Source organism: Sceloporus undulatus, chromosome 4 (assembly GCF_019175285.1).
Source record: "Sceloporus undulatus isolate JIND9_A2432 ecotype Alabama chromosome 4, SceUnd_v1.1, whole genome shotgun sequence".
In the NCBI taxonomy this organism is placed as follows: Eukaryota; Metazoa; Chordata; class Lepidosauria; order Squamata; family Phrynosomatidae; genus Sceloporus; species Sceloporus undulatus.
The window spans coordinates 120247321-120274747 of NC_056525.1; the positions used below are offsets into that span (position 1 = coordinate 120247321).

Here is a 27427-nt window from a genome sequence, read left to right on the forward strand (position 1 = left end):
GGGGGGGGGGTCCTGTCCTGCTTGTTTTCTGTTCCTCTGGGATCTGCTGTAAGTAGGGTTGCCATCCCTGGGGACCTCCAAAACGGGAAAAATGTAGGACATCGTTTAAAAATGTAGGACTTTTCCATGTGTTTCCTGGCCAGGAAATTAAAAAAAAAAGTCCTACATTTTTAAACCTTGTCCAAGGCCTCGATGGGGTCTGGGAGACAGCGTCACCCAAGCCCCAGCGAGGCCTTGGAGGACTCCGCGATCGCGGAGCCCCAGCCAGGGCCTCGTGGGGGGGAATCCCGGGGGAATCCCCCGCCTCCCTGCGCGCCCGCGCCACCTTCCCCCGCCTCCTCTCCTCCTCCCTGCGCGGAGGAGATGCTGCCTCCTTCCACCTTCGCCTCCTCCGCACTGCCTGGGGGAGAGGGGGCAGAGGAGGAGGGTGGCGCGGGCGCGCGGGGAGGCACCGCCTCCAGCTTCGCCTCCTGCGCCCCAGGCAGGCCTCGCTGCCCTCTTCTTCCTCCCCGCCTCCCCGAAGTGGAGGAGGAGGGCAGCGAGGCCTGCCAGGGGCGCAACAACCCAGGCTGCAACCAGGGGGCTCCCGGTTTTGGGGCTGCACCCGTGCCGGGAGGGGCCCCGGGCCCCCAAAATCGGGAAGTTCCCAGTTGCAGCCAGGTTATGGGAAACCTAGCTGTAAGGGTGTTGCAGGAGTAGGGGATAGGGAGAAGAGAGACAAAGACAAGGGCCCACTGTAGCAAAATAAAATGTCCTGAAAATTAGGGTTGCAACTTTGCAGTTGCATAGAACTTTTCCATAGATAGCAGGAAGTTATTTTATTATGCAGTGGGCCCTTGGTATCTGCTGGAGTTCGGTTCCAGAACCCCCGTAGATACCAAAATCCATGGATGTTCACATCCCCTTAAATACAGTGGACAGTAAAATGGTGTCCCTTGAATAAAATAACAAAATGAAGCTTTGTATATATATTTTAAATATTTTCAAGCCATGGATGCTTGAATCTGTGGATAAGGACAGCCAACTGTAGCTGTATTCTACCCTTCATCTGAAAAGCTCAAGATGGTGTATGTGCCCCCCTCCATGTTTCCTTGCCAAAAGATAGGCCCACAGCTTGGAAAAACAGTTGCATTTTTAAATAAACAACATCCAAAATTCTCCAGGCAGCAAAGAAAATTGTGATTTAATGATGGCCTAAGGTCACTCAGTGTATTTCATGGCTGAGTGAGACTTTGAATTGTCTCCTTAGCCTAACCTCACTGGCTCTTAGATATCACTTAGTTTTGCTATAGTGAACTTCATGTGTGGGGCAGTTTTCTGATTACCGCAAATGGTTGAGCAGCAATATTGTGTCATAACCTGTGAGAGGAAATATATTAATATCCAACGGAGAAGTTGTTTTGCTGGATTAGATTTGGAGACCTCATGCCTAGCATTTATTTCGTACCTAAAGCAGCCAGAAAGTGCCTCAGATCTGGCACTTGGAGATATATTGCTTTTGTACATGGAGGTTTCCCCTTTTAAAGCTATCATTGCTAATAGACCTCAGTCCCCCCTGCCAAATTTCCTGATCTCTTTAAAAGCCACTTAAATTGGATGAGTATTGTGTCTACTTCCTTGTGTGAGTGAATTCTATAAGCAAGCTAATTTGTGTGACTGTTGTGTTGTGCAAGTCTAGAGGTCTAGGCTTTCTTTTTTGTTTGTTTTTAAATTGTAAACACTATTCCCTGTAATGCCCAGCACACGTGTTGGCCAGGAAATAGAGTGATGCTGTGTGTTCCACTAAGTCTTGGGTACACACTCCAGGAATAAATTTCAATGTGTTTTTCTTTGCTTAGAATATTCCTTCACATTTTCTACTATTTCCCTTTTAGGGCACTTGAGGTGACTAAGCTGTATTTGCTTCCTCCCTCTCCCCTTTTAAAATTAAAATACTGAAGTCAGAAAGTAAATAATACTGAGCAGTCCTGCAGGAGCTGCAATGTGCACTACTGCAAGATGGCAGTATTTTAAATTTCTTTTTTGTTTACAGGTCTTACCCTGAAGAGATTGGGCCCAAACATTGGCCAAACTCCAGATTTGCTCATGTGATGAAGCTGAGGCAAGCTGCTTTGAGAACTGCAAGGGAAAAGTGGTCTGACTATATTATGGTAAAGATAAACCTGTAGTCCTGGGAGGTTGGGCATTTTTTCTTTTCTTGATTTTAAGCAATGGACATTTCAGATAATTATTCTGTGTTTGGGTTGGTATAAAGAAGGAAGTTGGAAACATGAAATGTAGGCATCTTATACTGTGTTTGTATCCTTCCTCTAAATGCCGAAGGAGATGTGGTGGCTTAGTGGTAAAGATGCCAGTTCTGATGATTGGAAGGTTGGCAGTTTGAGGCCTGAGCGCTGCATGATGGGGTGAGCTCCCATCACTAGCTTCTGCCAACCTAGCAGTTCGAAAACATGCAGATGCACGTAGATAAATAGGTGCCACTACTCAGTGGGAAGGTAATAACGTTTGGTGCAGTCATTCTGGCCAAATGACCACCAGAGCAGTCCATGGACAACGCTGGCTCTTTGGCTTAGAAATGAAGATGAGCAACACCCCTTACAGTCAGTTACGACTAAACATTCATGTCAAGAGACTATCTTTACCTTTTCTAAATGCCAAATTTAGGAAAGTTACTTCTGTAGGTCATAACTCTGAGATTCTCCAGTGATTCTGCAGCCAGGAAGAATCTGAGAATTGTAGTCCAACAATAACTTCTAGGATTTACCCAGGTACCTATGTGGATATTGATACTGTTGACATGCATGCTTCTTTTTGATATATTCTGACTCCCATCCATGTTATCATGCCCTCCTAATTCTGGGAAATGTATTCTCTCATCGATGTTGCTCTAACCACTCCTTCCCACTGTTAGAAAATGAGATAGATTCCTACTTAATTCTGTACATCTCTTTCTTCATTAGGGATGGGAAAATGTGCATCTCTAGAATTTAAGATATAGCCTTGTTAGTCTGTAGTATCAGTATCAGGAATACCAGAGGGAATTATACAGGCTGCTCAGGGAATTTCCTATGGAGGCGCAGAACCAAATCTTTATTGACACACCCAAGGAGAATGTGAGAATGTCACACACCAAGTACATATATAAGTCTGTCCCTGGCTTACCACTCCACCAAATACATCTGAAAAAGTAGACTTAAGCCTACAAAAGCCTATCCTACTAACTTCTTTCTTTAGTTAGTTTCAAAGATGCTACAAGATCTTTCTACATCTCTAGATGTCATTGGACTGCAGCTCCCCTCAATTCTAACTATTGGCTGTGCTTGCTGTAAGGGGAGGTGGGATGGTAGTTGCTAAGCATCTAGAGAGATGCACATTCTCTATCCTCCTTTTTAGAAATGGTAGAGGGTAAGTGGATTCAAGAATCCCTTTAGTCAACCATCAGAGCCCTATTTAGCTTTATTAATATATACCTCAGTCTTCAATATCCAAGAACCTCTAGCGCAAGTTGTACTGCAGCTGAAAACCATAGGACAATTTGTTCCTCCAGTGATTAATCCCACCATTCTGTATACACTTACTTTCTAATTCCAACTGTGAGGTGGTTGATTCTTTTTTATGCTTAAGATGTTGGTTTTTAAGATAGGTTTTTAAATTCAGGCAAGAGAACCTTTGGCGACTGACTCATTACTGAAGAAGGGGCTTCTGATGGATGGATGTTGCAGTTTTGAATTGCTGTACTTTTTATTGCTTTTAACTAATTTGTATTCTAGTATTAGAATTTTTGTATATTTATCTGTATACTTTGAATTCATTTTGTTGTGAGCTGCCTCAAGTCCCAGTATGTAGAGAGATCTTGTAGCACCTTTGAGACTAACTGAAATAAAGAAATTGGCAGCATGAACTTTTGTAGGCAAACGTCTACTTCCTCAGATGCATTTGATGCACCTGGGCAAATAGACTTTTGTCTATGAAAGCTCATGCTGCCAACTTCTTTCTTTCAGTTAGTCTCAGAGGTGCTGCAAGATCTCTCTACATACTGATCTATAGACTAACATGGCTATATCTTTGAATTCAAGTCACGGTGTTTTGAAGAAGAGAGATATATCAGTCAAGTAAATGAATAAATGGGGCCCTAGCAGAAAAGGCCAGGGAGCAGGATTGGATGTAGTTCAAGTGATAGCTATGATCCAGTAATGGACCAGTTTAAACTACTTTTCCAATCCCACTGTAAAAAATACCTGGAGGTTTCTGCTCTTATTTGTGGACTAAATAAATCCTGAAGCTTCATTCCATTTCAGTGGTAAACAGTATCACTGTTTGGTATGTGCAAACAAGCAGATACAAAATTTACCAGTGTTTGTTCTTGGCTTTGGTACAGTGTAAATTTTGGTTAGCTTAATGTTGGTGGGTTGGTGATGGAAATCTCCATTTATTTTGCTCACTTTCCTACATCACAAGAGCTGGAGATGTGTAACACTTTTGATCCATTCTTGTTTATGGGACATTTAGACATCACTATCCTCATGATTTTTTTCAATCCTCTCCTTCTAGTTTGTAGATGCTGACAATTTTCTGACCAATCCAGATGTGCTGAATCTGATGATAGCTGAAAACAAGACCATTGTAGCACCAATGCTTGAATCTCGCTCTCTGTACTCTAACTTCTGGTGTGGAATGACACCTCAGGCAAGTGACTACTTATTGATACAGACCAAACTATGTATATAACGTTTCATATGTGGATGGATAAATGCAGACAGCCCCATGCCTCACAGAATTCTAGAGTGTAATCTTTGATTGTGGTAGGAAAGGAAAGGCGGCAAAGAATGAATGCATGAATAATAAAACATGCCCTATATGCATTCTGTGTTCTTTGCTGCATGTCTCAGGGAAGTATTACAGGTCAGAAATCTCTTATGGAGATTTACCAAAATTTCCTTGGAGGATCCAAGACTTTAGCTCTGCCCATATATTCTTATCTTTATGAGGATCAGAAATTAGCATCTTCATGAGGATCAGAAATGGCAAATTTAGTAATGGCCGTGTGAAGGAAATCGTACAGCCCTTGTTGTTGTTACCTTCAAGTCATTTCCATCTTAATGACAACCCTATGGCAAACCTATCACAGGGCTTTCTTGGCAAGCTTTGTTCAAAGGGGATTTCTCTTTGCCTTTCCCTGAGGCTGAGAGAATATGACTTGCCCAAGGTCACATAGTGGATTTCCATGACCAAGTAGGGATTTGAATACTGGTCTCCATAGTCATAGTCCAACGTTCAAATCACTACACCACACTGGCTCTAAACAGAGTTCTACAGCCCTTACAGCATATGTTGTACCATCATTAATCTGGTTATCAATATTTTGTTGAGAAAATGTAGCCCATGAAGGGAATTCTGAAAGGAGTTGTATTTTGCTGACTTCCTAGTTCAGAATAAAAAGCACTCCCTCCCCCCCGCTACTCCTCCAGTTTTTATGGTACATTTCCAGCCTAGTGATTTCACTCTGCTCTTGATGACTTTCCTCTTTTGGGAATTAAGTGCTGGTGTGCAGGCTGAGATCAGTGTGCAGCTGGAGCAGCATTGTCACAACCCCATCCTATTTGGTGTTTTGTTTGAGATGTGTTCATTAACTTGGCTTGCAGACATTTCTGGGGTTATATTTTTGACAAGTGGTAGCAGTTCCCAGCAGCTCCCTAGTGTATGGCTGGTAGCAGACAAACCAGAGCAACAAAGAGTTTCTCCATAAAAAGATGCTACTCCTGCTCTGTTTCTTCAGTGACTCAGCCTCTGTGTCATGCTCTGGAAAGCAGGTATTTTTCAGGTTGGCCACTTAGGCAATTGTTTCCATCACTGAAAGTGCTAAAGCTGTAAAAAAATTGTGGTATTCCTTCTTGGTTTTAAAAAACAGAGTTTCAAATTCCCTTTACCTCAGATACTGAGATCTATTCAATCCTTGATGAAGAGTGGTCTGATCCATTTCTGATGAGCCAGTGACACACAAACACCCTCTTCACTGTTTTGTTCACAGTCATGGTCTACAATGAGGCTATTGTCTTCTCTAAGCTATTAGAATCTGTCATGTGTACCTTTTTGTAGGTGAGAGCAGGACAGGTGCTGTTTGCAAATGAACTGTCTTTTTGTAATTTTGAGTGTGAGCAGCAGTAAGTTAGCTAAGAGATTTCTGGGCGGACAGAGGAGGTTTTTGTGGGACTGAGTTGGTGTCACTTCGACGCTAGCACTGAAAGTGTTCTTGCTTCCCATCAACTCAAACTTATGCGTTTCACAATTCACCAGTCTATTTTAAAAGACACCCTGTAGTGAAGTTAGGTACATTGAACAGTGCTATAGATTTCAACAACAGGTAATCCTGCTTTATTTATTTGACAGATTTATTTTCTGTCTTTCCTCCAATGAGCTCCAAGTGGTGAACATAGATCAGTTCTTCCCTGCCTTATCTTCACAGCCACACCTTGGGGTGCCTGAGAAAGAATGACTGGCTTAATTACCTCAGCGAAAACTAGGGTCTAGCTCTCTCGATGTCCACTCTGACACTGGCCCAATCCAACACCATACCTACTGTCCTTATCTTAAGAAATCTAATGTGAACGTAGTTCATTCTTCAATGATTCATTGATTCTTTTTGTTGCATTGGGTCCATTAAATAGTGCTTCATCTGAAGTATAGCATTCTTCCTGTTTTGGATAAGGTGCTGCTAAGGATATGATTTGCAATCTGGAATGTTTTTAGATCAAGCAGACTCTTTGAGGACGGTCCATGTGCCTTTGCTGGCACAATGTATCTTTCACCAGTTCTTATGCTGGTGTACCAGTTGTGGCCTCACAAGCAGGGAGCAAAAGATGGAGATTAGTAAATTTTAATGCTTCATTGACATTCTTTCTGAACCATTGTGAATAATCCTGTATGCAGGGATACCTTTTTTGAATATATTTTGGAAATTACAAGTAGTATAAAACAAACAAACCAAAATGGAAATTACTGACCAAAATAGTGAAGGGTCTGGAAACCATGGCCTGTGAATTCAAAGATATAGATCATGTAGCACCTTTGAGACTAACTGATAGAAAGATGTTGGCAGCATGAACTTTCATAGACTTAAGTGTACTTCCTCAGATGCATTTGGTTGCTATTAAATGTATGCCCTAAGAAGAGAGACTTGGGGAGTTGGATATATTTAGCCTGGAGAACAGAAGATTAAGAGGTGTTGTGATAACCCTGTTTAAATATTTGAAGGGGTGTCATATTGAGGATTGAGCAAGCTTGTTTTCTGCACCTCCAGAGAACAGGGCATGGAGCAGTGGATGCAAACTACAGAAAAAGAGATTCCACCTAAATGTTAGGAAGAACTTCCAGACAGTAAGATGTTTGGCAGTGGAACACACTCCCTTGGAGAGTGGTGGAGTTTCCTTCTTTGGAGGTTTTTAAACAGAAGCTGGATGGCCATCCATCAGTGGTGCTTTGATCATGTTTTCATGTACGAATGGCCCTTCTGGTCTCTTCCAACTCTATAATTCTATGATAGGGAGTAGTACAGCATGATGTAGTGGTTTGAGTGTTAGACTAGGACTCAGGGTTTGAATCTCAGCTCAGCCAGGGAAACCTGCTGGATGACCTTAGGCAAATCACACTCTCTCAGTCTCAGAGGAAGGTCATGGCAAATCTCCTCTGAATAAATCTTGCCAAAGAAACCCTATGATAGTGATGGTGAACGTTTTAGAGACCAAGTGTCCAAACTCAGTGGCATTTCCACACCGGGTGTTGAGGCGGGACATTCAAGGGGGCAGGGCTTTCAAAAGGCGGGTCTTTCAGGGCTGGGACTTTCAGGGGCAGGGCTTCCACTTTTCAGGGGCAGAACTTCCAGGTAAAAAAACCCAAGGCACACTCTCTCAGTCTCAGGCTAGCAATAGCAAACCCCTCTCTGATGAAACTTGCCAAGAAAACTTCATGTTAGTTTCACCATAGGGCAGTGATGTCCAAACTCTGGCCCTCCAGGTGTTTTGGTCTTCAGCTCCCAGAAGCTTCCAGATTCCCAGACCATTAGCCAAGATGGCTGAGCCTTCTGGACACTGAAGTCCAAGATACGTGGAGGGCCAGAGTTTGGACATCACTGCCTTAGGGTCAACATAAGTCAGAAATGACTTGAAGGCACCACACACACAAGTCACACTCTTAGCCTCAGAGGAAGGCAATAGCAAAAATCCCCACTGAAGTAATCTTACCAAGAAAACCCCAGGATAGGTTTGCCTTAAAGTTGCCATAAGTAGGAAACAAGGAGTCACACTCTCAACCTCAGAGGAAGGCAATTGCAAACTTCCTTAAAACAATGTCCCAAAATGGAGGACGTTATGGAATTCCTCCTGCTAAGAAAGAGGTGGAAAGGAGGGCTTGTCCTGGTAAAAGAGGATGGCTGGTCACCCTGGCCCAAAATGGAGGACATTGTCAAATTCCTCCTGAACAGAAAGAGATGGAAAAGGAGGATGGCTGGTCACCCTGACCCAGCCTGTTCTTTTACCTTCCAGTGAACGCAAACCTGGGGTTGTAAAGTCCTTCCTTTTGACAGAGGGTTAGGAAAGCCGGGCTCTTCTCCTCCCATTGGAGTCAACTGGGTGACCTTCAGAAAATCACAGTCTCTCAGCCTCAGAGGAAGGCAGTGGCAAACCTCTGAATAAATCTTTCCAAGAAAATCCCATGATAAGTTCGCCTTATATTGGAAACAACTGGAAGACACACAACCACGAAAAAATACAGTTCCCAGAATCCTATAGCAAGGGGCGGGATTTCTGCCCAGTAGGCCTGCATGTGGCCCAGCTCCTTGTCAAGGCCCGGTTTGCCACAGGACCTCAGTTTCCTGATTTATAATTTGTTACTGGGTGTTAGCTATAGCTCAGCAGTAGAAGACAAGACAAATGGATCCTTGAACAGTTCAAACCCGAAATCTCCTTGGAAGCCAAGATGATCAAATTGAGGCTGTCATACTTTGACCACTTAATGGGAAGGTAGGAATCACTAGAAAAGATAATAATGCTGGGAAATGTAGAGGGTAGTAGAAAGAGAGGAAGACTATCCAGATGGATAGATTCAATCAGCAAGGGCACGGACATGAATTTGCAGGAACAAAGCAGAGAGGTGGAGGATAGGAGATCTCGGAAATGTTTCATCTATAGGGTTGCCATGAATCAGGGTCGACTTGAGGGTAGTTAACAACAACAAGACTCTCAAATGACCCCTGCCCTCAAATTTTGGACAGTACTTTTTGATATGTCTCCATCATGCTGAAAATATTGTTGGCTTTAATTCTCTTGAATTCTTGTATAAGTCTTGTTCTACTATAATTTGTTGGCTCTTACCCATTGTTCATATGTTTGTTTTATATTGTTCTAAAAAGTCATTACTGTATTTGATTAGTATTGCTGATAGTGTTAATAACAATAGTAATAAAAGTGAGCAAAAAGAAATTCATAAACTGCAACTTCATCCAGAAAGTGTGTCTCATTTGAGATAAACTGTGAATTTCCTTTATTCCAGGGCTATTACAAGAGAACACCAGACTATTCCTTGATCAGGGAATGGAAGAGGACTGGTTGCTTTGCAGTCCCAATGGTTCACTCCACATTCCTCATAGACCTGAGGAAAGAGGCATCGGATAAATTGATGTTTTATCCCCCACATCAGGATTATACCTGGACTTTTGATGATATCATTGTCTTTGCCTTCTCAAGTCGCCAGGCAGGTGGGTAACATGAAATTGGATAAGAAATGTGGTAGAAATTACCATATGTGTGTTGTGTGCCTTCAAGTTGTTTCCGACGTATGGCGACCCAAAGGCAAACCTATCATGGGGTTTTCTTGATCAAAGGAGGTTTGCTATCGTCATCTTCTGAGGCTGAGAGTGTTACAGAACTATAAGTCGACCTCATGTATAACTCAAGGGCAGGTTGTAGGGCCAGGATTTGGATATGACCCAAGGATATGTCAAGGGTAAAACTTAGGGGCATGTAACAAATGGAATGATGGAAAGGAAAGCAATCTCAAAGAATTTCCTATATTTTGACAGACATTACTGCTTGTGCGCACTCTAAAAGCTGGATGGAGGAGGAGGGGACTACAGTAAATCATGGCTGTGTGATGAGGCAACTAGGCACAGATGGAACACATGTGTCAGAAAGGATGAAAAGGCAAAACAAAGAAAATGACAACTATGTTAGCAGTTATTATAGTCTTTAACTTAAATGTGGTAACTTTGCCTGATTTTAACCCAGAAAAGCTGACAAACATACATAAATGTTTAATCAAATCCTTTGAAATCCTACTGCTGCTGCCATTTTCCTGCCCAGGCATTAAAAAAGGTCAGAAGCAGTTCCATGGCATTGAGCATAGAGGGAGTTCATGCTTCTTTAAGGTGATCTCGGGACAGACTAACCTCTCACTTTTCACCTCTGTTCGCAGAAGGGGATGGTTCCTTGCTTGATGAGAGTTAAAGTATAGTGCTTACATTGACCTGTGGATAAGTCAACCCAGATTTTTGGGATCAATTTTTGACTAAAATGTTTTATACTGAGTATATATAGTGAACAGTACCTAAATTGCAAAGCCCAATAGATAGCAGCACCAGGAACTTAATCAGGAACCTATTTTTAACCTGTACCTACCATGTGATCAGAATCCTGATTGCACATGTTTTTCACTCTGTTACTCAAGTAACACAAAGAATATGGATGCTAACAGAAACAGGGAGATTTTGAAAGACACTGGGGAAGAAGAGGAAGCAAGCCACACATTTTCCTTTGAGCACTGGGCTCCTTGCCAGCAAGGGACCTGGAGCAGTTGTGGAAATGGAACCATTGATAATCTGGGCCTGCATATGGAAAAAGCCCCACTTGTTGGGAGCACACTAGAACTATGGTGGCAAACCTATGGCACATGTGCCAGAGATAGCACGCGAAGCCATTTTTTTTTTGGCACATGGAGGGTGGGGAAGAGGAGGAACAGGCGCACACTTTTTCCTCTTCATCCCCCCAGGCCTTCAGCTGTCTTTGGAGAGGCAGCTGAAGACCTGGGAAGGCGGAGGAGAAGTCCCGACCCAGAGGTCTCACCCCCTGGAAGTCCCATTCCCACCCCCAAACACCTTTTAGTTTGGGCACTCAATCCCTAAAAGGTTTGCCATCAGTGCACTAGGACATTCCAAAATGTTTTGGGAGGGCACGTCAAAACAATCTTAGTGTTTATTTAAGCAGTAGTCAAAAGTGATGAAATGTTACATCTGGGACTCCAAAATGGTGCCAGTGACAGTTTGCTTTGGCTTTCCATTGCTTTGGAGAGCCAAAAATGATGATATCTGGCCCTCAAATGTTGGTGTGTTTAATACATTTCTATTGATGTTTTCATATTTCTATTGATGTCTTATTTGAAATGATGCTTTAAAGTATTTGAATATATGTTTAATGCATATGTAATGTAATAATTTTACTATGTTTTATTGGCTTTTAAATATCTTGCAAGCCACCTTGCTTCCTCATTTCCTTCTAATCACCAGATACAAAATCCTCCGTCCCTTGCTATTTTTTCTACTCATAGTTTTTTATATATAGCAGGGAGGGATAATATTTGTTGTTGGACTGCAGTTACGATTAGCCCTAGCCAGCATAGCAAGTGGTGAGGGGGCTGGTGTGAGTTATAGTTCAACAACACAAGGGGGGGGCATTTTCCCCATATCTGAGCTAGATTGTGAGTTTTGTCCTGTTTGCTAAGTTCAGTGCCAACAGAAACAGGGTATTGTCTTAGGTGTCATGGCAAACAGTAGATTCTGGTGCTTGCTTTCCTGTCTTCTTCCCCCTTTATGGCCCTCGGCCCTGCCAATCAACTAAATAGGATGGGACACACTGCATTTTGCATTGCACTGATTAGGAAGGATTAAGTGGAGGTAAGTTGGAGGTCCAAATTTTAGTCTCAAAGAGGGTAAAGAGGATTGCCATGGCAACTGCCTTTGCTTCATTAAAGGAGGCCACCTCACATGCCTGCCCCTTTCTCATTATCTCCAGATATTCAGATGTACATCTGCAACAGAGAACATTATGGCTATCTTCCTGTGCCATTGAAAGCTCAGCAGACCCTGGAGGATGACATTGACAATATTGTTCATGTGCTCATTGAGGCGATGAGTAAGTACAATGTTTGGCATTACACATAACAGTTATATGTTCAGCCATTTTGGATTAAGATGCTTCAGGTACATCTGTGCTGCTGCTCAGCTGATATGTGAACATCTTGTATGAAGGTTATGTATATTGTTCTAGCAATATACATAAAGCGATGCACTTCTGATTCAATGAAGTGAGCAGGAAAAAGTTCCAAGAGATGATATGATGATCATCAAACGATGATTAAAATGTGATGGATTCAAATCAGAGCTTGGAATGCAAAGTTGCTTTTAAAATGACAGCGACAAGGATCCAGCAGGCCCTTGGCCAAAGAAGTAACTTTTCTGGGTTATGGTTCAAACTATGTAATAGTTTTTATACTGTTAATTTGTGCACTTTGTTTTACATGTGTATTTTAACTGATACTTCTTTTTAAGATGGATTCTTAAGTACACTCGTCCCTCCCCGTTTGCAGCTTTGACTTTAGCCGATGTGATTACTGTATATACTCAACTATAAGTTGACCTCATGTATAAGTCGAGGGCATGTTTTGGGGCCAATATTAAGGATTATAATATGACCTGTGGATAAGTCAAGGGTAAAACCTAGGGGCATGTAACAAAGGATGTAAAAGATCAAGCAAACAAAACAGTGCCAAAGAAAATTACAAAATTACTTCAGGAATAACTATGTTTATGCTAAAAGCTAGAAGGATGGGAGAAGAGAGAGGATCGGTGCTTCCATGACAGATTGCACTCTTGTGTTTCAACAGGGGATGGTTCTTTGTTTCTTTATAAGAGTTAAAGTACAGTATTTACATTGACTCATGGATAAGTTGACTCTTTTAGGAGGGTCAGTTTTTTTGACTAAAATGTCTAGACTTAGACATGAGTATATACAATATTCACAGATTTTATTATGCTCTCTCTATGGATATCTAGGTCCTCCAGCACAACTCTGTGGTCACCTTTAACCAAAAGTTGTGCCGAAGGATCTAGAGATTCCTAAAGAGAACACTCCACTAGGCATTTGTAGCTTCTCCTGCGCAATTCTGTTGTTAGTATCTGGCAGATGTTGACCATGGAATTGCATTGGAGGACCTAGAGATTCCTAGAATAGTGTTCTCTCAGGTAAAACATAGTGTTTTTCTTATTTGCGGTTCACATTCACGGGAGACCTGTGCCCCTAACCCCAGTGAATGTGGAGGGACAAGTGCAAAATCTTTTTGTACCACTTAGAGCTTGACCAGACAGAAAAAAGAGAATGAATAAATATTTCTGTATTGTACAGTGGGCCCTCGGTATCTGATGGGGTATGGTGTCAGGACCTCCTGTACTTATGAAAATCTGTGGATCATCACGTCCTGTTAAATACAATACTGTATGGCAAAATAAAAGCTTGCTTTTGGGAATTATTTTTTAAAAATACTTTCAAGCTGTGGATGGTGGAATCCATGGATATAGAATCTGTGGATAATGGAGGGCCAACTGCACCACCTAATCTCAGTTCTGCTTAGTCACGGACAATACTGAGTTAAGAATTGCATGGTCCAATGCCATGGCCTCATGTTTTCCTTCTGCCGTCATCCCCCGTTACAAAAATTTCCCTCTGCTCTTCCAAGCTTTCCTTTAACCATGACATAGCATTAGGTCTGTGTCATCACTAACTTTGTCAATTAACTGTTCTTTGGAAATTAACTAGTATTTAGTTGATGTTAAAGAGAATTGACAGGAGTTTGAAACCAGAATTCTGAAGTGCTCTTGAACAGTCTAGTTGAAAAGGAAGCCTCATAAAGGCTAATAAGTGATTGAGCAGCAAATTCTTTCAGGTTCTCTTTTGCTCACTCAGCTGTCCATTGGAAAAAGAGGCTGCCACAATGAGTAGCCACATTTTTCACACTTCCTGATGCCACTTGGGTGATACCATCTATACTTGTTGCCGAGGCCAGGCCTGAGCTACTTTAAGCTCTGTCCTCCTCCATTGGGAGCCCTTATCTGATCAGTCTTGAGAAGTGGGACTGATGTGTATGAGGACATTGATCCCACTGTGCTTCTGATTAAGTAATTGGGAGCATCCCTGACCTTGGTGTGGGATGGAATTAAACTAATTTCTTTTCTGGTACTGTATAAGTGAAAATGGTTATTTAAATTTAAATCTAATCACAACCCAGTCCACAGTTTCCATTCATTTTTGAGGATATCAACACTAACCACAAAAAGATCTTTTCAAAAGTAGATGCAGTTCAAAGATATAGCCATGTCAGTCTGTAGAATCAGTATATAGAGAGATCTTGTAGCACCTTTGATACTAACTGAAAGAAAGAAGTTGACAGCATGAGCTTTTGTAGACTTTAGTCTACTTCCTCAGAAAGCCCTGCCATAAAGTCACCATAAGTTGGAAACAACTTGAAGGCACACAACAGCAACAAAGGCTTTTGCAACAAAGCTATTGGTAAGCTTTTTTCTTTTAAAAGTATACAACAAACAGCCTGTAGCATACTATGTCTGCTACGTTATGCACAGTTAGGTGGAAGCAAGCCTTGGGCAGTGGAAACTGCTTCTCAGTAACCTGAATATAGACCAGCTTGTAAAGAGGCTGCTTGGCACAGTGCAGAACTTAGTGCAAGGCTATGCATCTCCCAGGTGAGCAGCTTGAAAGATTTCTCTAATGCACATGGATTTATGGCTCTTTCTCCTTTCTTCCAGTTGACCACCCTCCAATTGAACCTTCAGAGTTTGTCACAGTTCCCCCAAAGCACCCAGACAAGATGGGATTTGATGAGGTAATAGGACACCTTACTATGCTGGTTTTGTAAGTAGGCGAATGGAGAGGATAGCATTCAGTAGGAACTTAAATTAGCTGACTTTAGAAATGTCATGGTCTGAGCTGAGCATGTGTGAGAAGTATATATATACGTGTGTTTATCAGTCATTAGTCATTTCTGCCTTTTTGTTAGTTCTAACTAGTTAGTGTTACTGTAATGTGGAGTTTACCTCTCTCCTCCCCCTTCCCCTCCTGCCAAATTGGTCAACATGGTTGCCTAAGATTTTTGTATGTTTTCATTTTAGTTCTCTTATTTGGTTTTTAGCAAATAGCAGTTTCTAAGAAAAGCCATTATTTCTTAACTTGTGGTCTGGGACCAATAGTCATCTGTGATATTTTTAGTCTCTGAGCGCTCAATGAATAGAAATGTAAGGAGCTGGGTGCCATTTTTTTTCCTAGAGCAAAAAGCAATTTTAATACTGAATGTAGGAAGAAAGTGTTACAAAGGAAAGATGGGCCTGCTACATGGGCCTGCTACATGCAAATGGTAAGGGCTGGGAAGAATATCAGTGAGAGGATGATACTCCTTCCCTTGCCCAGCATTTCTTTCCTATCAATGCTGTGCTAGCAGTTTTTAATATTCTCCCAATCTCCAGGCTGGGTTCTGGGTTTCAGAACAAGTTTACAGTGGAATAGCCACCATAATGGGGGAGATTTTTAGAGAAGAACTGATGGATGCAAGGCGGCAAGAAGGATAATTTAATTTGGTCCAGCCTATGAATGCTGACCTTTAAGTAAGTTCTGCATTTCTAAAAACACTATTGACCTTCCACTTCCTATGGGTAAGAAATCAGGACTGGAAGTGTAGCTGAAACTAGGGAAGTTATTTTTTTGCTGAAGTAGGGCAAGTTACAGTTGGTTGATCTCACATCTCAGCGTTATCAGATATTGCCCAGGAGGTAAAGGGAGAGCAATCCAATGTTTCTCTCATAATGCCTAATTCCAAACTAGTGAAAGTTTCCAAACTAATTCCAAACTAGTGAAGTCTAGTGAAATCTTAGAAGCCAGAATGGGAGCTGAATAAGATTTTGACGAGGGAGGCAGGATTTCAAGAAGCTTTGCAGTTCTTTATCTGTCTCCATGATTTGCAGAAGTGGCATAAATAGCACAGTACAATTAAGAAGCATATTTGCTTAACTTCTCCCTCTTGTGACCTTTCTGCCATTGCTTCTGGTTTCATTGTTGTTATCCACCCTCGAATTGATCTCGACCCATGGCAACCCTGTAGATGAGACTCCCAATGCTCCACTGCTCTGCTCAGGTCCTGCAAATTCATATCCATGACCTCCTTAATAGAGTCCATCCATCTAGCATGTGGCCTTCCGCTCTTTCTGCATCCCTCTACCTTTCCTAGCATTATTGTTTTTTTCTAGTGAGTCATGCCTTCTCATGATGCGGCCAAAGTACGACAGCCTCAGTCTAGTTATCTTGACTTCCAGGGAGATTTCTGGTTTGATCTGCTCTAAGACCCAATTGTTTGACTTCTTGACTGTCCATGGTAATCTCAGCACTCTTCTCCAGCACCACATCTCAAATGAATTAATTCTCTTCCTATCTCCTTTCTTAACTATCCAGCTCTCACATCCATACATAGTAATTGGGAATACAATGGCTTGTATGACTCTAACTTCCATGCTCAGTTGTATGTCATTACATTTTAGGATATTTTCTAGTTCTCTCCTAGCTGCCCTCCCCAATCTTAGTCTTCTTATGATTTCTTCACTGCAGTCCCCACTCTGATCAATATTTGATCCCAGTCATGAAAATTATTTTACTGTTTCTATTTTCTCACTGTTTAGGTTGAATCTGTGTAAATTTTCTGTGCTCATTATTTTTGTTTTCTTTATGTTCAACAATAAACATGCCTTTGCACTTTCCTCCTTGATCTTCCTTAGTAGTTGTTCCAAGTCTGTGATTTTTCAGCTAGTAGTATGGTGTCATCTGCGTATCATAGATTGTTGATATTCCTTCCTCCTATTTTCACTCCTCCTTCTTCTGTCTCCAATCCTGCTTTTCCTATACTGTAATATGTTCTGCATACAAATTGAACAGATAGGGTGAGAGGATGCAACTTTGTCTGACCCCTTTGCCAATTGGAAACCATTCTGTTTCTCCATGTACTGTCCTGATAGTGGCCTCCTGTCCTGAGTAAAGATTCCTCATTATGACTGTCAGATGTGTTGGCACTTCCATGTCCTTAAGGGCATTCCATAGTTCCATGCTTCTGGTTCCCCACGGTTTAAAGTGGGTACTGCCCTCCACTTTGAGAACTGCTGACATAGGAAAATAAGTATGCATCACAGTGATCTTTTGTTCATTGAATAAAGAGCTCTCTGCATAGGAAGACTGAAATGTCTGTCATGCATTTGTGAAAGGACTCTCCTGGAGGTGGTAGCACTAATAGCACTGGGATGTGGCTGTTCAATTTTAACTTTAAGCAGTTGGAGTATTAGTTTGGCAAGTTTATGAAATTAAATGCAGGGACACTACCTGGTTGTGTGACAGGCACTCTGCATTTGGAGTCCATCCTGTCTGTCTGACTTTTATTTTTAAAATGTGTTTTTCCTTTGTGGCTGCTTCATTCTATTTGCCAGCCTTATTTATTTGTGTCGTGTTTGAGAAAAGTGTGGAGTCTAACCTGGGTTTGTATTTGCCAGTGTCTTCTCCCTGGATATCAAGACTGCACTTGTTCTTCCTTGCCTTCAACAAGCACTACACGGTTGTGCTCATTGATGCTCTTGGCTCTATGGGTGCATTTGTGAGTGACTGACTTGGGTTAGGTGGCAGAATTTTTCCACTCTCTGCTTTTTGAAATCATGGACTGTACCTAGAGTTCAGCCTAGATACCTGTCAGTGAATTTGTAGTGCAAACACAGTGCAATAACTGCTTATATCCAGACAGATTGAAAAAAACCAGAAAGTCCCATTTTTTGTTCCTGTTCTTTCAGATTTTATTTGGGAGATCCATACCTGTTTTGTTTATGTCAGAATATTTTCTGCTAGCTCCTGGTTTGATCAGAGATTTTTTTGCCAGTTCCCCAATTTGGTTTATTTAACCCTGTATAAAATCAGAAAGAACAGGAACAGGAATCTGGATCTCTTCAGTCTAGATGCTCTTTTTCTCTTACACACACACACTGAGGAAGGTCCATATCTGAATGGTAAAATACCTGGTTTTCATCCCAAAGGGCCCGGGTTCAATCCCTGGCATCTCCTGGACGGAGTAGGAGGAAAGGCACATAGAGAGCTGCTTCCAATCATTGTAGTCAATGCAATGGAGTCTGACTGTGTATAAGGCATGTACATGTGTTTGTGTCTCTGTGTGATTATCTATTCTTGCTTCCACTATTTGTTTTGTGTGTGGGGGGGGGTGTCTTGGAACATTTCCCCTTCAAATTCTCGTTTGTCTTTCTTTAGATTTTCATGATCAATCTCAAGCGTCGGAAAGACAGGAGAGATCGAATGCTGCAAACTCTATATGAGCAAGAAATTGCAGTCAAGTTAGTGGAAGCTGTGGATGGAAAGTAAGTTGATGCCCTTCTCCCTTTCACCCAGTTTCTTCCTGTTTGTCTTTGTTTTTCCCATTTTTTTCTTTTAAAAGTATGGCCACTTATATTTTAAACATTTTTGGTACAGAGTTTGAGTATTCTACCTTAACCTGAGTTGTTTCTCTGCATTCTGCAAACCCGTGTTTAAGTGATTTATCCCTTGTTTCTTGCAGAGCACTGAACACAAGCCAGCTGAAAGCTCTCAATATAGACATGCTTCCTGGTTATCGGGATCCTTATTCCTCACGAGTGCTGACCAGAGGGGAGATTGGATGTTTTCTTAGCCACTATTATATCTGGAAGGAGGTGGTGTATATGTCTGCTTGTCTTGACGTTTATCAAGAAGGAAATATACTATGTAGAATGCAATCCAGTTAAAGAAAATTTTATTGCTTATGGATGAAAGCAGTATTGCTGGAGCAAGATGCAAACTTTGTTTTTAGACCATGCACTTGTATATGAGAGAATAAATGCCTCTGATTCTAATACCTGCAGTTCTTAGAACCAGTTGTTTAAAAGTAGTATTTTGATATATTTTCAAATTCTGATGCTGAGAGATACTTTTAATTTTTTTAAATGACTAAAATGTGTTAGTTGATTATTCTAACCATTTAAGCAGTTAATGGGAATAAGCTGTTTTTTAAATTTTTATTTACAAACAAAACATGACAACAAACAGTTGTTGAACAAACTGTTAGCCACAGATTCTGTAGCCTCAAATTCACCAGCCATGGATTCAACCATCCAAGGCTTGAAAAGATTTAATCCACCCCCCCCCCAAAAAAAAGCAAACCTTAATTTTACCATTTTATATAAGGCACACGGTTTCACTGCCCCGTTGTATATAGTGGGACTTGAAGATCCACATATTTTGGTATTCATGGTGTGGTCTGGCCCACTGTACTTCTAAAAAAGGCTGCTCTTTCTATACTATGAAGATTCTGTAAGCCACTGAAGAAGTTGGAAATAGCCCATGTTTTATACCAACTGTCGATCTCATAACAGTACTTACAGCCAATCATGCTGGATTTTTTGTTTAACAACTAGTAGTTGTTCCCCATTGGCCAAGCAAAGCTTTTCCAGGTAGTCTTTCGTTTGCCTCTGAGAATTATTGGATACATAGCACTGGCTCAACTTTACTTTTTTCTTGTAAGAAATTTTCTCCATTTGTATTAGATAAGCTGAAGATATCACACATTTTAGAGACATTCTGGTCAAATTTTCTCACATCATATACTCCAGTAATGGCAAACCTATGGCATGCGTGCCAGAGGTGGCACTCAGAGCCCTCTCTGTGGGCACACATGCTGTTGCCCTAGCACAGAGTTTGCCAGAGTTTCTTACTTGAAAGCCAGAGGGACTTGGCACTTTGCAATAAATAAGTGGGGTCTGGGTTGCAGTTTGGGCACTCGGGCCTGTTACAGACTGCCAAAATAAAGCTGCTTCGGGTCTCTTTGGAGGTATGCTGTTTAAATGATGCATGCACCCTAAGAATCCAGAAGCTGCACCAAAGTTGCACTCCAGTGCTTAGGTCTGGAGTGTGGCTTTGGCGCGACCTCTGGACTCTTAGGACCCATGCATCATTTAAACAGCATACCTCCAAAGAGACTCAAAGCAGCTTTATTTTGGCAGTCTGTAACAGGCCTCGGTCTGTAAAAGGTTCACCATCACTGATATACTCTGACCCTTCAGCAAAGAGAGTACTTGTTGTCCAATTAGAAAATTCCAGTCTTTTGTTTGTTGAGTGGAATTTTGTGCTGGCAATCTACTGAGCCTTAAACGTTTATTAAAACAATTTGTTAAAATTATTTCAATTACTTAGATGGATATGCCCGAAGTGGCATTTTATAGATCTACTCCAACAGTTCCCATTATCTCTAGTCATCATATGTATGCATATATTTATGGCATTTGAGAATTGTGGAAGTTGAAATCCATATCTGGAAGTGTATGGAAGATTGATATAGCTCCCATATGTGGACAAACACATCTGGAAGAAACTACTTCTGTTGTGGTTGCTCGCAGTCTTGCAGTAGGCAGTATCATTTTAGGCAAAAATACAGTAAATCCCATTGACATTTTTTCAAATTGTTTCTTTAAGGTGGTGAACAGGGAAATGGAAAAGACCCTTGTCATTGAAGATGATGTCCGCTTTGAGCATCAATTCAAGAAGAAGCTCACAAAATTGATGGATGATATTGAGAGAGCTCAGCTTGACTGGGAACTCATGTAAGTACCAGTCCAGCTAATCTCACCTGCTGAAGGTCTCCCCTCAGTGGAGCTAAGTAAAAGTCTGCAGGCTTGCCTCCAAGAGTTATCAGTTCTAATATTGAAGAATGGGAGGAGTGTATTGGATCACCTAGTTCTTTGTATAATGAAGAATAGCTCTGGAAGGAGGGGTATCATTGACATGTTTCTCATATGCATGCCAAAAATGGCATGTCTTGCTCTGAATGTGGTCAAAGAGTAAAGCATCGTGAGAACATTAGATACCTTTATTTGCATTAAGTCTATCCCTCTGTGGAAACCTGCATTCAGATAAAACATCTCTGTGAAGCTGATATTTGGTATAACCATTGTACAGTGGTACCCCGGGATACGAATTACCCAGGTTACGAATTTTTCGGGTTACGAAAAAATCCCATAGGGATTTATTGTTTCGGCTTACGAAGGTTTTTTCGGGTTACGAAAAAACCCCGGCGCTGTTTTCAATGGAGCCGCGGCTTTTTTTCCATTAGCGCCTATGGCAATTCGGGTTACGAAGGTTTTTCGGGTTACGAAATTAGCCGCGGAACGAATTAATTTCGTAACCCGAGGTACCACTGTATTTAGCCTAACATAGCAGTAGCTCCAAAAAGCCACCTCGAGGTTGATGGGTTGAAATATGGGGACCTGGTAAAACTGAGATGTGAACAAGTTTGAGGATGAAAACATTAGCTGTGAGCTAGCTTATCTTGGGTCCAGGATTTTGCAGACCATCTTCTTTCATTAATATTCCCCATGAACCAACATGCCAGACTATGACTGATGTATCTATGTAACTTGTTGAACTTGATATAGCATTATCAATCACCTTTCTGGGTTAATTGTAACATGTTCTTTCTATATCCTATTGGATTGTTCTGTGTTTAATAAACTTTGGATTATTGTAATTTTACATGAAGAGCTATGGAGTGGGAGAACTATGAGAATTTCCAGGTCTGTGGAGTTGGGGATCCTCTTTCTAATTTATAACACCTTGAAAGAATTTAAATATTGAGAGAATTGTTACTGGAGTTCCTAGGGCTGAAAGAAAATAGCTGTCAGTGAATTAATGCCAAGGAGAAAACCAGTTGATATATCTCACATGTGGTATGTACCATTTGGTATTACACTCATCCCTCCACATTCGCTGAGATTAGGACACAGGACCTCCCCCACCCACATGAATGTGGAAAAACCACAAATAATAAAAACACTATGTTTTTACCCGAGAGAACACCTCTCTAGGAATTTCTAGGTCCTGTAGTGCAACTCTGTGGTCAACATCTACCAGACATTGACCATAGAGTTGCGCTGAAGGGCCTACAAATGCCTAGTTAAGTGTTCTCTCTAGGAATCTGTCAGAGTGACTTTTGATTAAAGTTGACCATAGTTGCACTGGGGGACCTACATATTCCTAGAGAGAACATATTAATAAAATCAGTGAATAACCATACTCACAAAAGTCAAAGCCGCAAATGTGGAGGCACAAGTTTAGCTGGCCTAGCGTAGTGTTGACATAATTGAATGATGCAGAGATTTTACAAGCAGCATACTTTGGGCTAATTTTCTTCTCAAAGGGGAAGCAACAAGTAATTTGAGCAATTTTCTTCCTGCTGCAAAAAGGTCTGCAGAAACTGTGTTTTTGAAGACAATTTGCAGTTTGAGACTTATTCTGAGTAATACTTGCACATAGTATTTTTGCACAGAAAACAGCCTTTTCTATGCAGTAAAAACATTTCTTGATATTATTTCTTTCACAGAAAATACTGTTTTCTGTGCAAAGATTCCACATATGAATTTTGTGCAAAATAAGACCTACACTGATGATTTTCATCAGTACAAGTTTCTTCTCATCAATGTTTCCTGAAATTCTAAAACCATTGCATCTATTTTACAAATATGTTTTAAATTCCTTCCATCCACAGGATATGTCTAGATGGATTCTTCAAAGAGAATCACAGAAGGCAGGGTTGCACCATTATACGTAGTAGTCTGATCTACTTAAAAAGGAAGGAAAGAGGGAAGGTGTCTTTAACACTAACTGTTCTATTTTACCTTGAGCTTTCCCAGATTATGGCGGATATTATAAATATTGGACACCTGTAGTCAAACATCCCAGGTACACTGGTGTTTCCCAAGTCCCTGAAAACTGGCATGCCTTTTTCCTGAACATTGGAGACGCATTTTGAGTTTGCACTTGAAAGAGTTTACTTTTAGTACATAGCCAATTACTTGTCCCCAGTAGAAAGAGACAAGACCAGATACAGAGATATATCAGGCAGTCGCCTCTGGTACCACTTTGGAGCCCATAGGAAGATTTGTTTCTTGTGGTACACAGCCTGGGAATTACTGGCTGTTACTCACTTTAAATTTTGTCTAGTGATGCAAATCTTCTGGAAGGTTTAAGGCTAATTTTCTTGGTTTCTTTTTAATAGCAGGGCATGACCGGTCCATCCCCATCTTCTCTGCTTGCACCTGCATTAACTGTGCATGCCTTTGCACTTACTCCTTGGATATCACTCTTCCATTCAGAAAGCTCAGAGCTTCTCTCATAGATCTCTCAGCATCTCTCATCCAGGCACTGCTTGAGATTTACATATGCTTTAATACAAAGGTGCTCCTGCCTTTAAGTGCTTTAAGTGCACTGTGATCATATGTCAATTGAATGTCATTCATGTGGCACTGCCTGACTTTTGTTTGCTTGTTTGTTTGTATTCTAGATACATTGGCCGGAAGAGGATGCAGGTGGAACGCCCTGAAAAGGCTGTTCCCAATGTCATGAACCTTGTGGAAGCTGATTATTCTTATTGGACCCTGGGCTATGCTATCTCCTTGCAAGGAGCTCAGAAGCTGATCGAGGCGCAGCCTTTTGGGAAAATGTTGCCTGTAGATGAATTCCTGCCAGTCATGTACAACAAGCACCCTGTGTAAGTTATGTGCCTGTGTTACCTCTTTCACTTGCATTGAGTTGTAAGTCAGTGTTGTATCATTGAGCTCAACAGTATGGCAAGATGGTTGCATATATGTTTTGATCATGAATAGCTGCCTCTTCCCATCAGTTGAACCCTGGGGTTCCCACCAGATTGTGATGGGGGCTGAACACCGCTCCCCTGTCTAGTGAGAATTTATTAGATTATCCAGCTCCAGCTGCTCTTGGGTAGTGACCTGGTAGACAGGAGCAAGTGTCGTCTGTCAAAAAGACAAGAAGATGAATATAGACCAGGGAGGATGGACACCAGTATCAGGTGGGATTACTTCCAATGGGAATGAGGTATTAAATCACAAAGGATTTGGTTTGAAACACACTAGAAAAACTTTAACAGCAAGGGCTAGAAATGTGATCGGAGAGGAACAGGGAAAATGGATAGTAGGATGTAAATGATGACGGGTCTATCGATTGTGTCCATAGCCTTAGCACCAATAATGTTTGTCTGCTTAATTTTTAAATAATTAAATAATATGTGAGGTGAGTGATATCAGAAGAAATTGGTTGTATTCCAGTTTTATAGCTTGGTATCACCTGATGCCTGTGAATTGTGAATCATTTTAGCACATTAAACTGCCCTGGGGAATTAACATATATACGGTATGTTCTACACATAAACAGTAGAAAATCTGTATGCTTCCGGACAGAAAGCTGTGTCCCTTAGCCTGCCCCAAAGGAGATAGTGAACCTTTGGCATTTCAAGGTCTTGGACGTCATCTCCACCAAGCCCTAGCTAGCATGGGCAGTGGTAAGAGGTTGTGGGAGTTGTAGTTTGAATCTTATGAGGGTCAGTTTCCTCACCTAGCTATTATAAAATACCAGATTTTTTTTCAACCTGCATAGTTTTAAATTGCATTGCTAAAGCATTCTTGTTTTGCCTATAGCAATGTTGATGATGTTTTCCTATCTTCTCTTTAGGGCCAAGTACATGGAATACTATGAATCTAGAGACTTAAAAGCTTTCTCTGCAGAACCTCTACTAATCTATCCAACTCACTACACTGGGCAGCCAGGATACCTGAGTGACACAGAGACCTCAACAATTTGGGACAATGAGACTGTGGCCACAGACTGGGACAGAACACTCTCTCGAAAAACACGTCAGCAGGGCCAGATCCACACAGATGCCCAGAACAAGGATGCTTTGCCACCACAACCCTCTCTTGATGCATCATCCGCCAGGGATGAACTATGACTGTTCAGTTGTCCAAGGGACTTTGTTAGGATTGGCAACAGTAGGAGTTGCCTCACGTTCCATCCTTTCTTGGCCTAGAATCTTCCAGAGAGATGTGTGCTCTCTTGGCTGGCAAGCACAGTCGGTTCCAGCCAACTGACTGTAACTAAGGAGTCACCTCTTATTTTGTAAGAGGAGTTGTTGAACCTGATTGAGTCAGGCTGTCAGAAGTCTACAAAATATTGTACTGAAGTAGGCCATGTTTTGGCTTATAGGTTTGTACATAGTTGAGCTGCTGGAGGACTCCATAGGGCAGCAATTTTATACTCAAAAAAAGACAAATATCCCTCAAGTGACATCTTTTTACAGTTCCTTGTGTACAATAACTATATTTATAAAGATTAATATATAAGAGAGGTAAATGCCCTTCAGGTTAATTCCATGGCCTACTGCTGTGTAACATGAATTGTTTCTGCTTTGTGTGTGTGTGAACTATTTGAGAAAAGTTGTAAGGGGAAGGAGTTTTTTTGTTTACAAAGGATTATTCTCAGAAATTTTCCCATGTCTATAACTGTCAAGGGGCCTGAATGGATTTGCAATGTGTCTATTTTTTGGATTACCAGTGGTGCCAATTGCTTCACTTACCTCTAAGTCAGGGAGTGGTTGTTACTATTAAGAATTAGAATCACAGCTCCCAGACCCTAAAATTCTTGGTAGGCCTTGAGCCATGCTTACCCTCACTATTACTCCACAGCGGCTGGTTGCTTTTATTCACATATTACAGATGGAGAACTGTGGGTTTTGAGGTTGAGGACTAAATTGTGTATTGCCAGTATTCAGCATCAGGTGTTGCAGTATGAGCATGTGTCTTAGTCATCACAAGTATGTCTTGAACTCTCTCCTCAAACACAATGTGTGAGTATGGATTTGGGTCATGTATTCAGCAAATGACATGGCATGTAAGAACGGGCTCCTCTCTTGTCTTCTGCTGTGCTGAGGACTAGGTAGAAATTTTAACCCAGGTTTCCAGATCGAGGCTGAGCACTTGTATGTAAATAAGGAAAGCCTAGTGCTGATGTGATATTGGCGGGATACAGACTGCCCAAAAAGGCCATCTGCTGCTGCTGCCTCTTTTTCCACCGGTGGGAAGCTGCAGTGGATAAACTGCGGCTTCCCACCGGCAGAAAAAGAACCCGCAAAAAGCAGGTTCTTTTTTGTCACAAGCATGAGGCGACATGCGGATGCTATGCGTTCATCACGTTGTAATGGCAGCGCCCATGTAAACAGGGCACCACCATTTTGACACCGGCAGTACTAGGGTTAGGGAGCGTCTGAATGGTGCATGCTCCCTAACCCTACCACCGCCGCTGCCATGCTACATTTTGCCGGTATGTATTTATTCCCTTTCCATTTTACAGCAGGGGTGGGGAATGTGTGTTCCTCCAGATGCTGTTGGATGACAGTGCCTGTCAACCTCTAGTCAGCATAATCCGTAGTGGTGGAAGATGGGCATTGCTGTCCAATAACTTCCAAAGGGCCATAAGTTCCCCATCACCGCCTTAAAGCATTTATCTCTATCATTCCAAACATGGCAGCTTCCAGGCTTGGTTTTAGAGATGCCTTTCTAAGAAAAAAACTGGAATATTTGACTTTCAATGAGTCTATCCCAAGTGCCACTGTAAACACAACAGAAGCCTTTCTCAGTTTCTCCTATTTAATTTAGAATGCAAAGTGAATTATTTGCTCATCCTACTTTAATGTCTTTTGTAGCAAGCATCTCTCGATTCCTTTTAACAAATTGCATTCGCTGCTTAATTGGAATTGATTTTTTGTTAAGAATACATTTGTTATATTATGTAAACTGTCTGTGATCTAGATGGAAGAGCACTTGGCTTCTTTACCCCCAATTTGATAATGGAGTTTGTCTTTCTTGAGATGAGCTGTGATAATGCTCCCAACCAGGTAAGTCCACATATTTATAAATGCACCATAAAGTCAGTGGTCATTTGCAAAACTTTTAAGAGAAGAAAGCAAAGCAAGAATATGTGTGCATGTTTGTGTGTTTAACCTGTTGTAGATGCTGTACACAGGAATTGTTTTTAGATGAAGTAACTGTAGGATATGATACTCTTTCCTGAAGGGTTTGCTGCTGTTTATCAGCTGGCCTGATAATATATAGCAATGGGTGCAAATCAACTCCGCTGGTGTCATGGTCTTTGTGACTTTAACTGTTGATGGGATAGTGAAATGTGGTGTGATCTGATTTTTGTTATTCTCATCTTTAGTTTTATGAATTAAAGATAATCCATCTCTGCTGTTAAATCTTGCCTTGGAAGCCTATTTGAAATATCCTGATGTGGGGCATACCCGTGACCTCCATAATAGTCCATCCATCTAGCATGTGGTCTTCTTCTCTTTCTGCTTCCCTCCACCTTTCCTAGCATTATTGTTTTTTTCCAATGGGTCGTGTCTTCACACGATAAACCTAAAGGTCCTC

At 41.4% G+C, this 27427-nt stretch overlaps 1 protein-coding gene across 3 annotated transcripts in view; it reads left to right on the forward strand.

Moving 5' to 3' along the window:
* Positions 1–27252, forward strand: part of COLGALT2 (collagen beta(1-O)galactosyltransferase 2) — a 60295-nt gene extending 33043 nt beyond the window's left edge. For all 3 annotated transcript variants that reach the window (XM_042465337.1, XM_042465338.1, XM_042465339.1), the window contains exons 3-12: positions 2033–2150; positions 4552–4686; positions 9544–9748; positions 12057–12176; positions 14861–14937; positions 18396–18502; positions 18700–18832; positions 20628–20755; positions 23491–23697; positions 24675–27252. In XM_042465337.1, the coding sequence (XP_042321271.1) occupies positions 2033–2150; positions 4552–4686; positions 9544–9748; positions 12057–12176; positions 14861–14937; positions 18396–18502; positions 18700–18832; positions 20628–20755; positions 23491–23697; positions 24675–24951 (1507 nt within the window). In that variant the 3' untranslated portion in view covers positions 24952–27252. The remainder of the gene's footprint in view (positions 1–2032; positions 2151–4551; positions 4687–9543; positions 9749–12056; positions 12177–14860; positions 14938–18395; positions 18503–18699; positions 18833–20627; positions 20756–23490; positions 23698–24674) is intronic.
* The last annotated feature ends 175 nt before the right edge of the window (positions 27253–27427 follow it).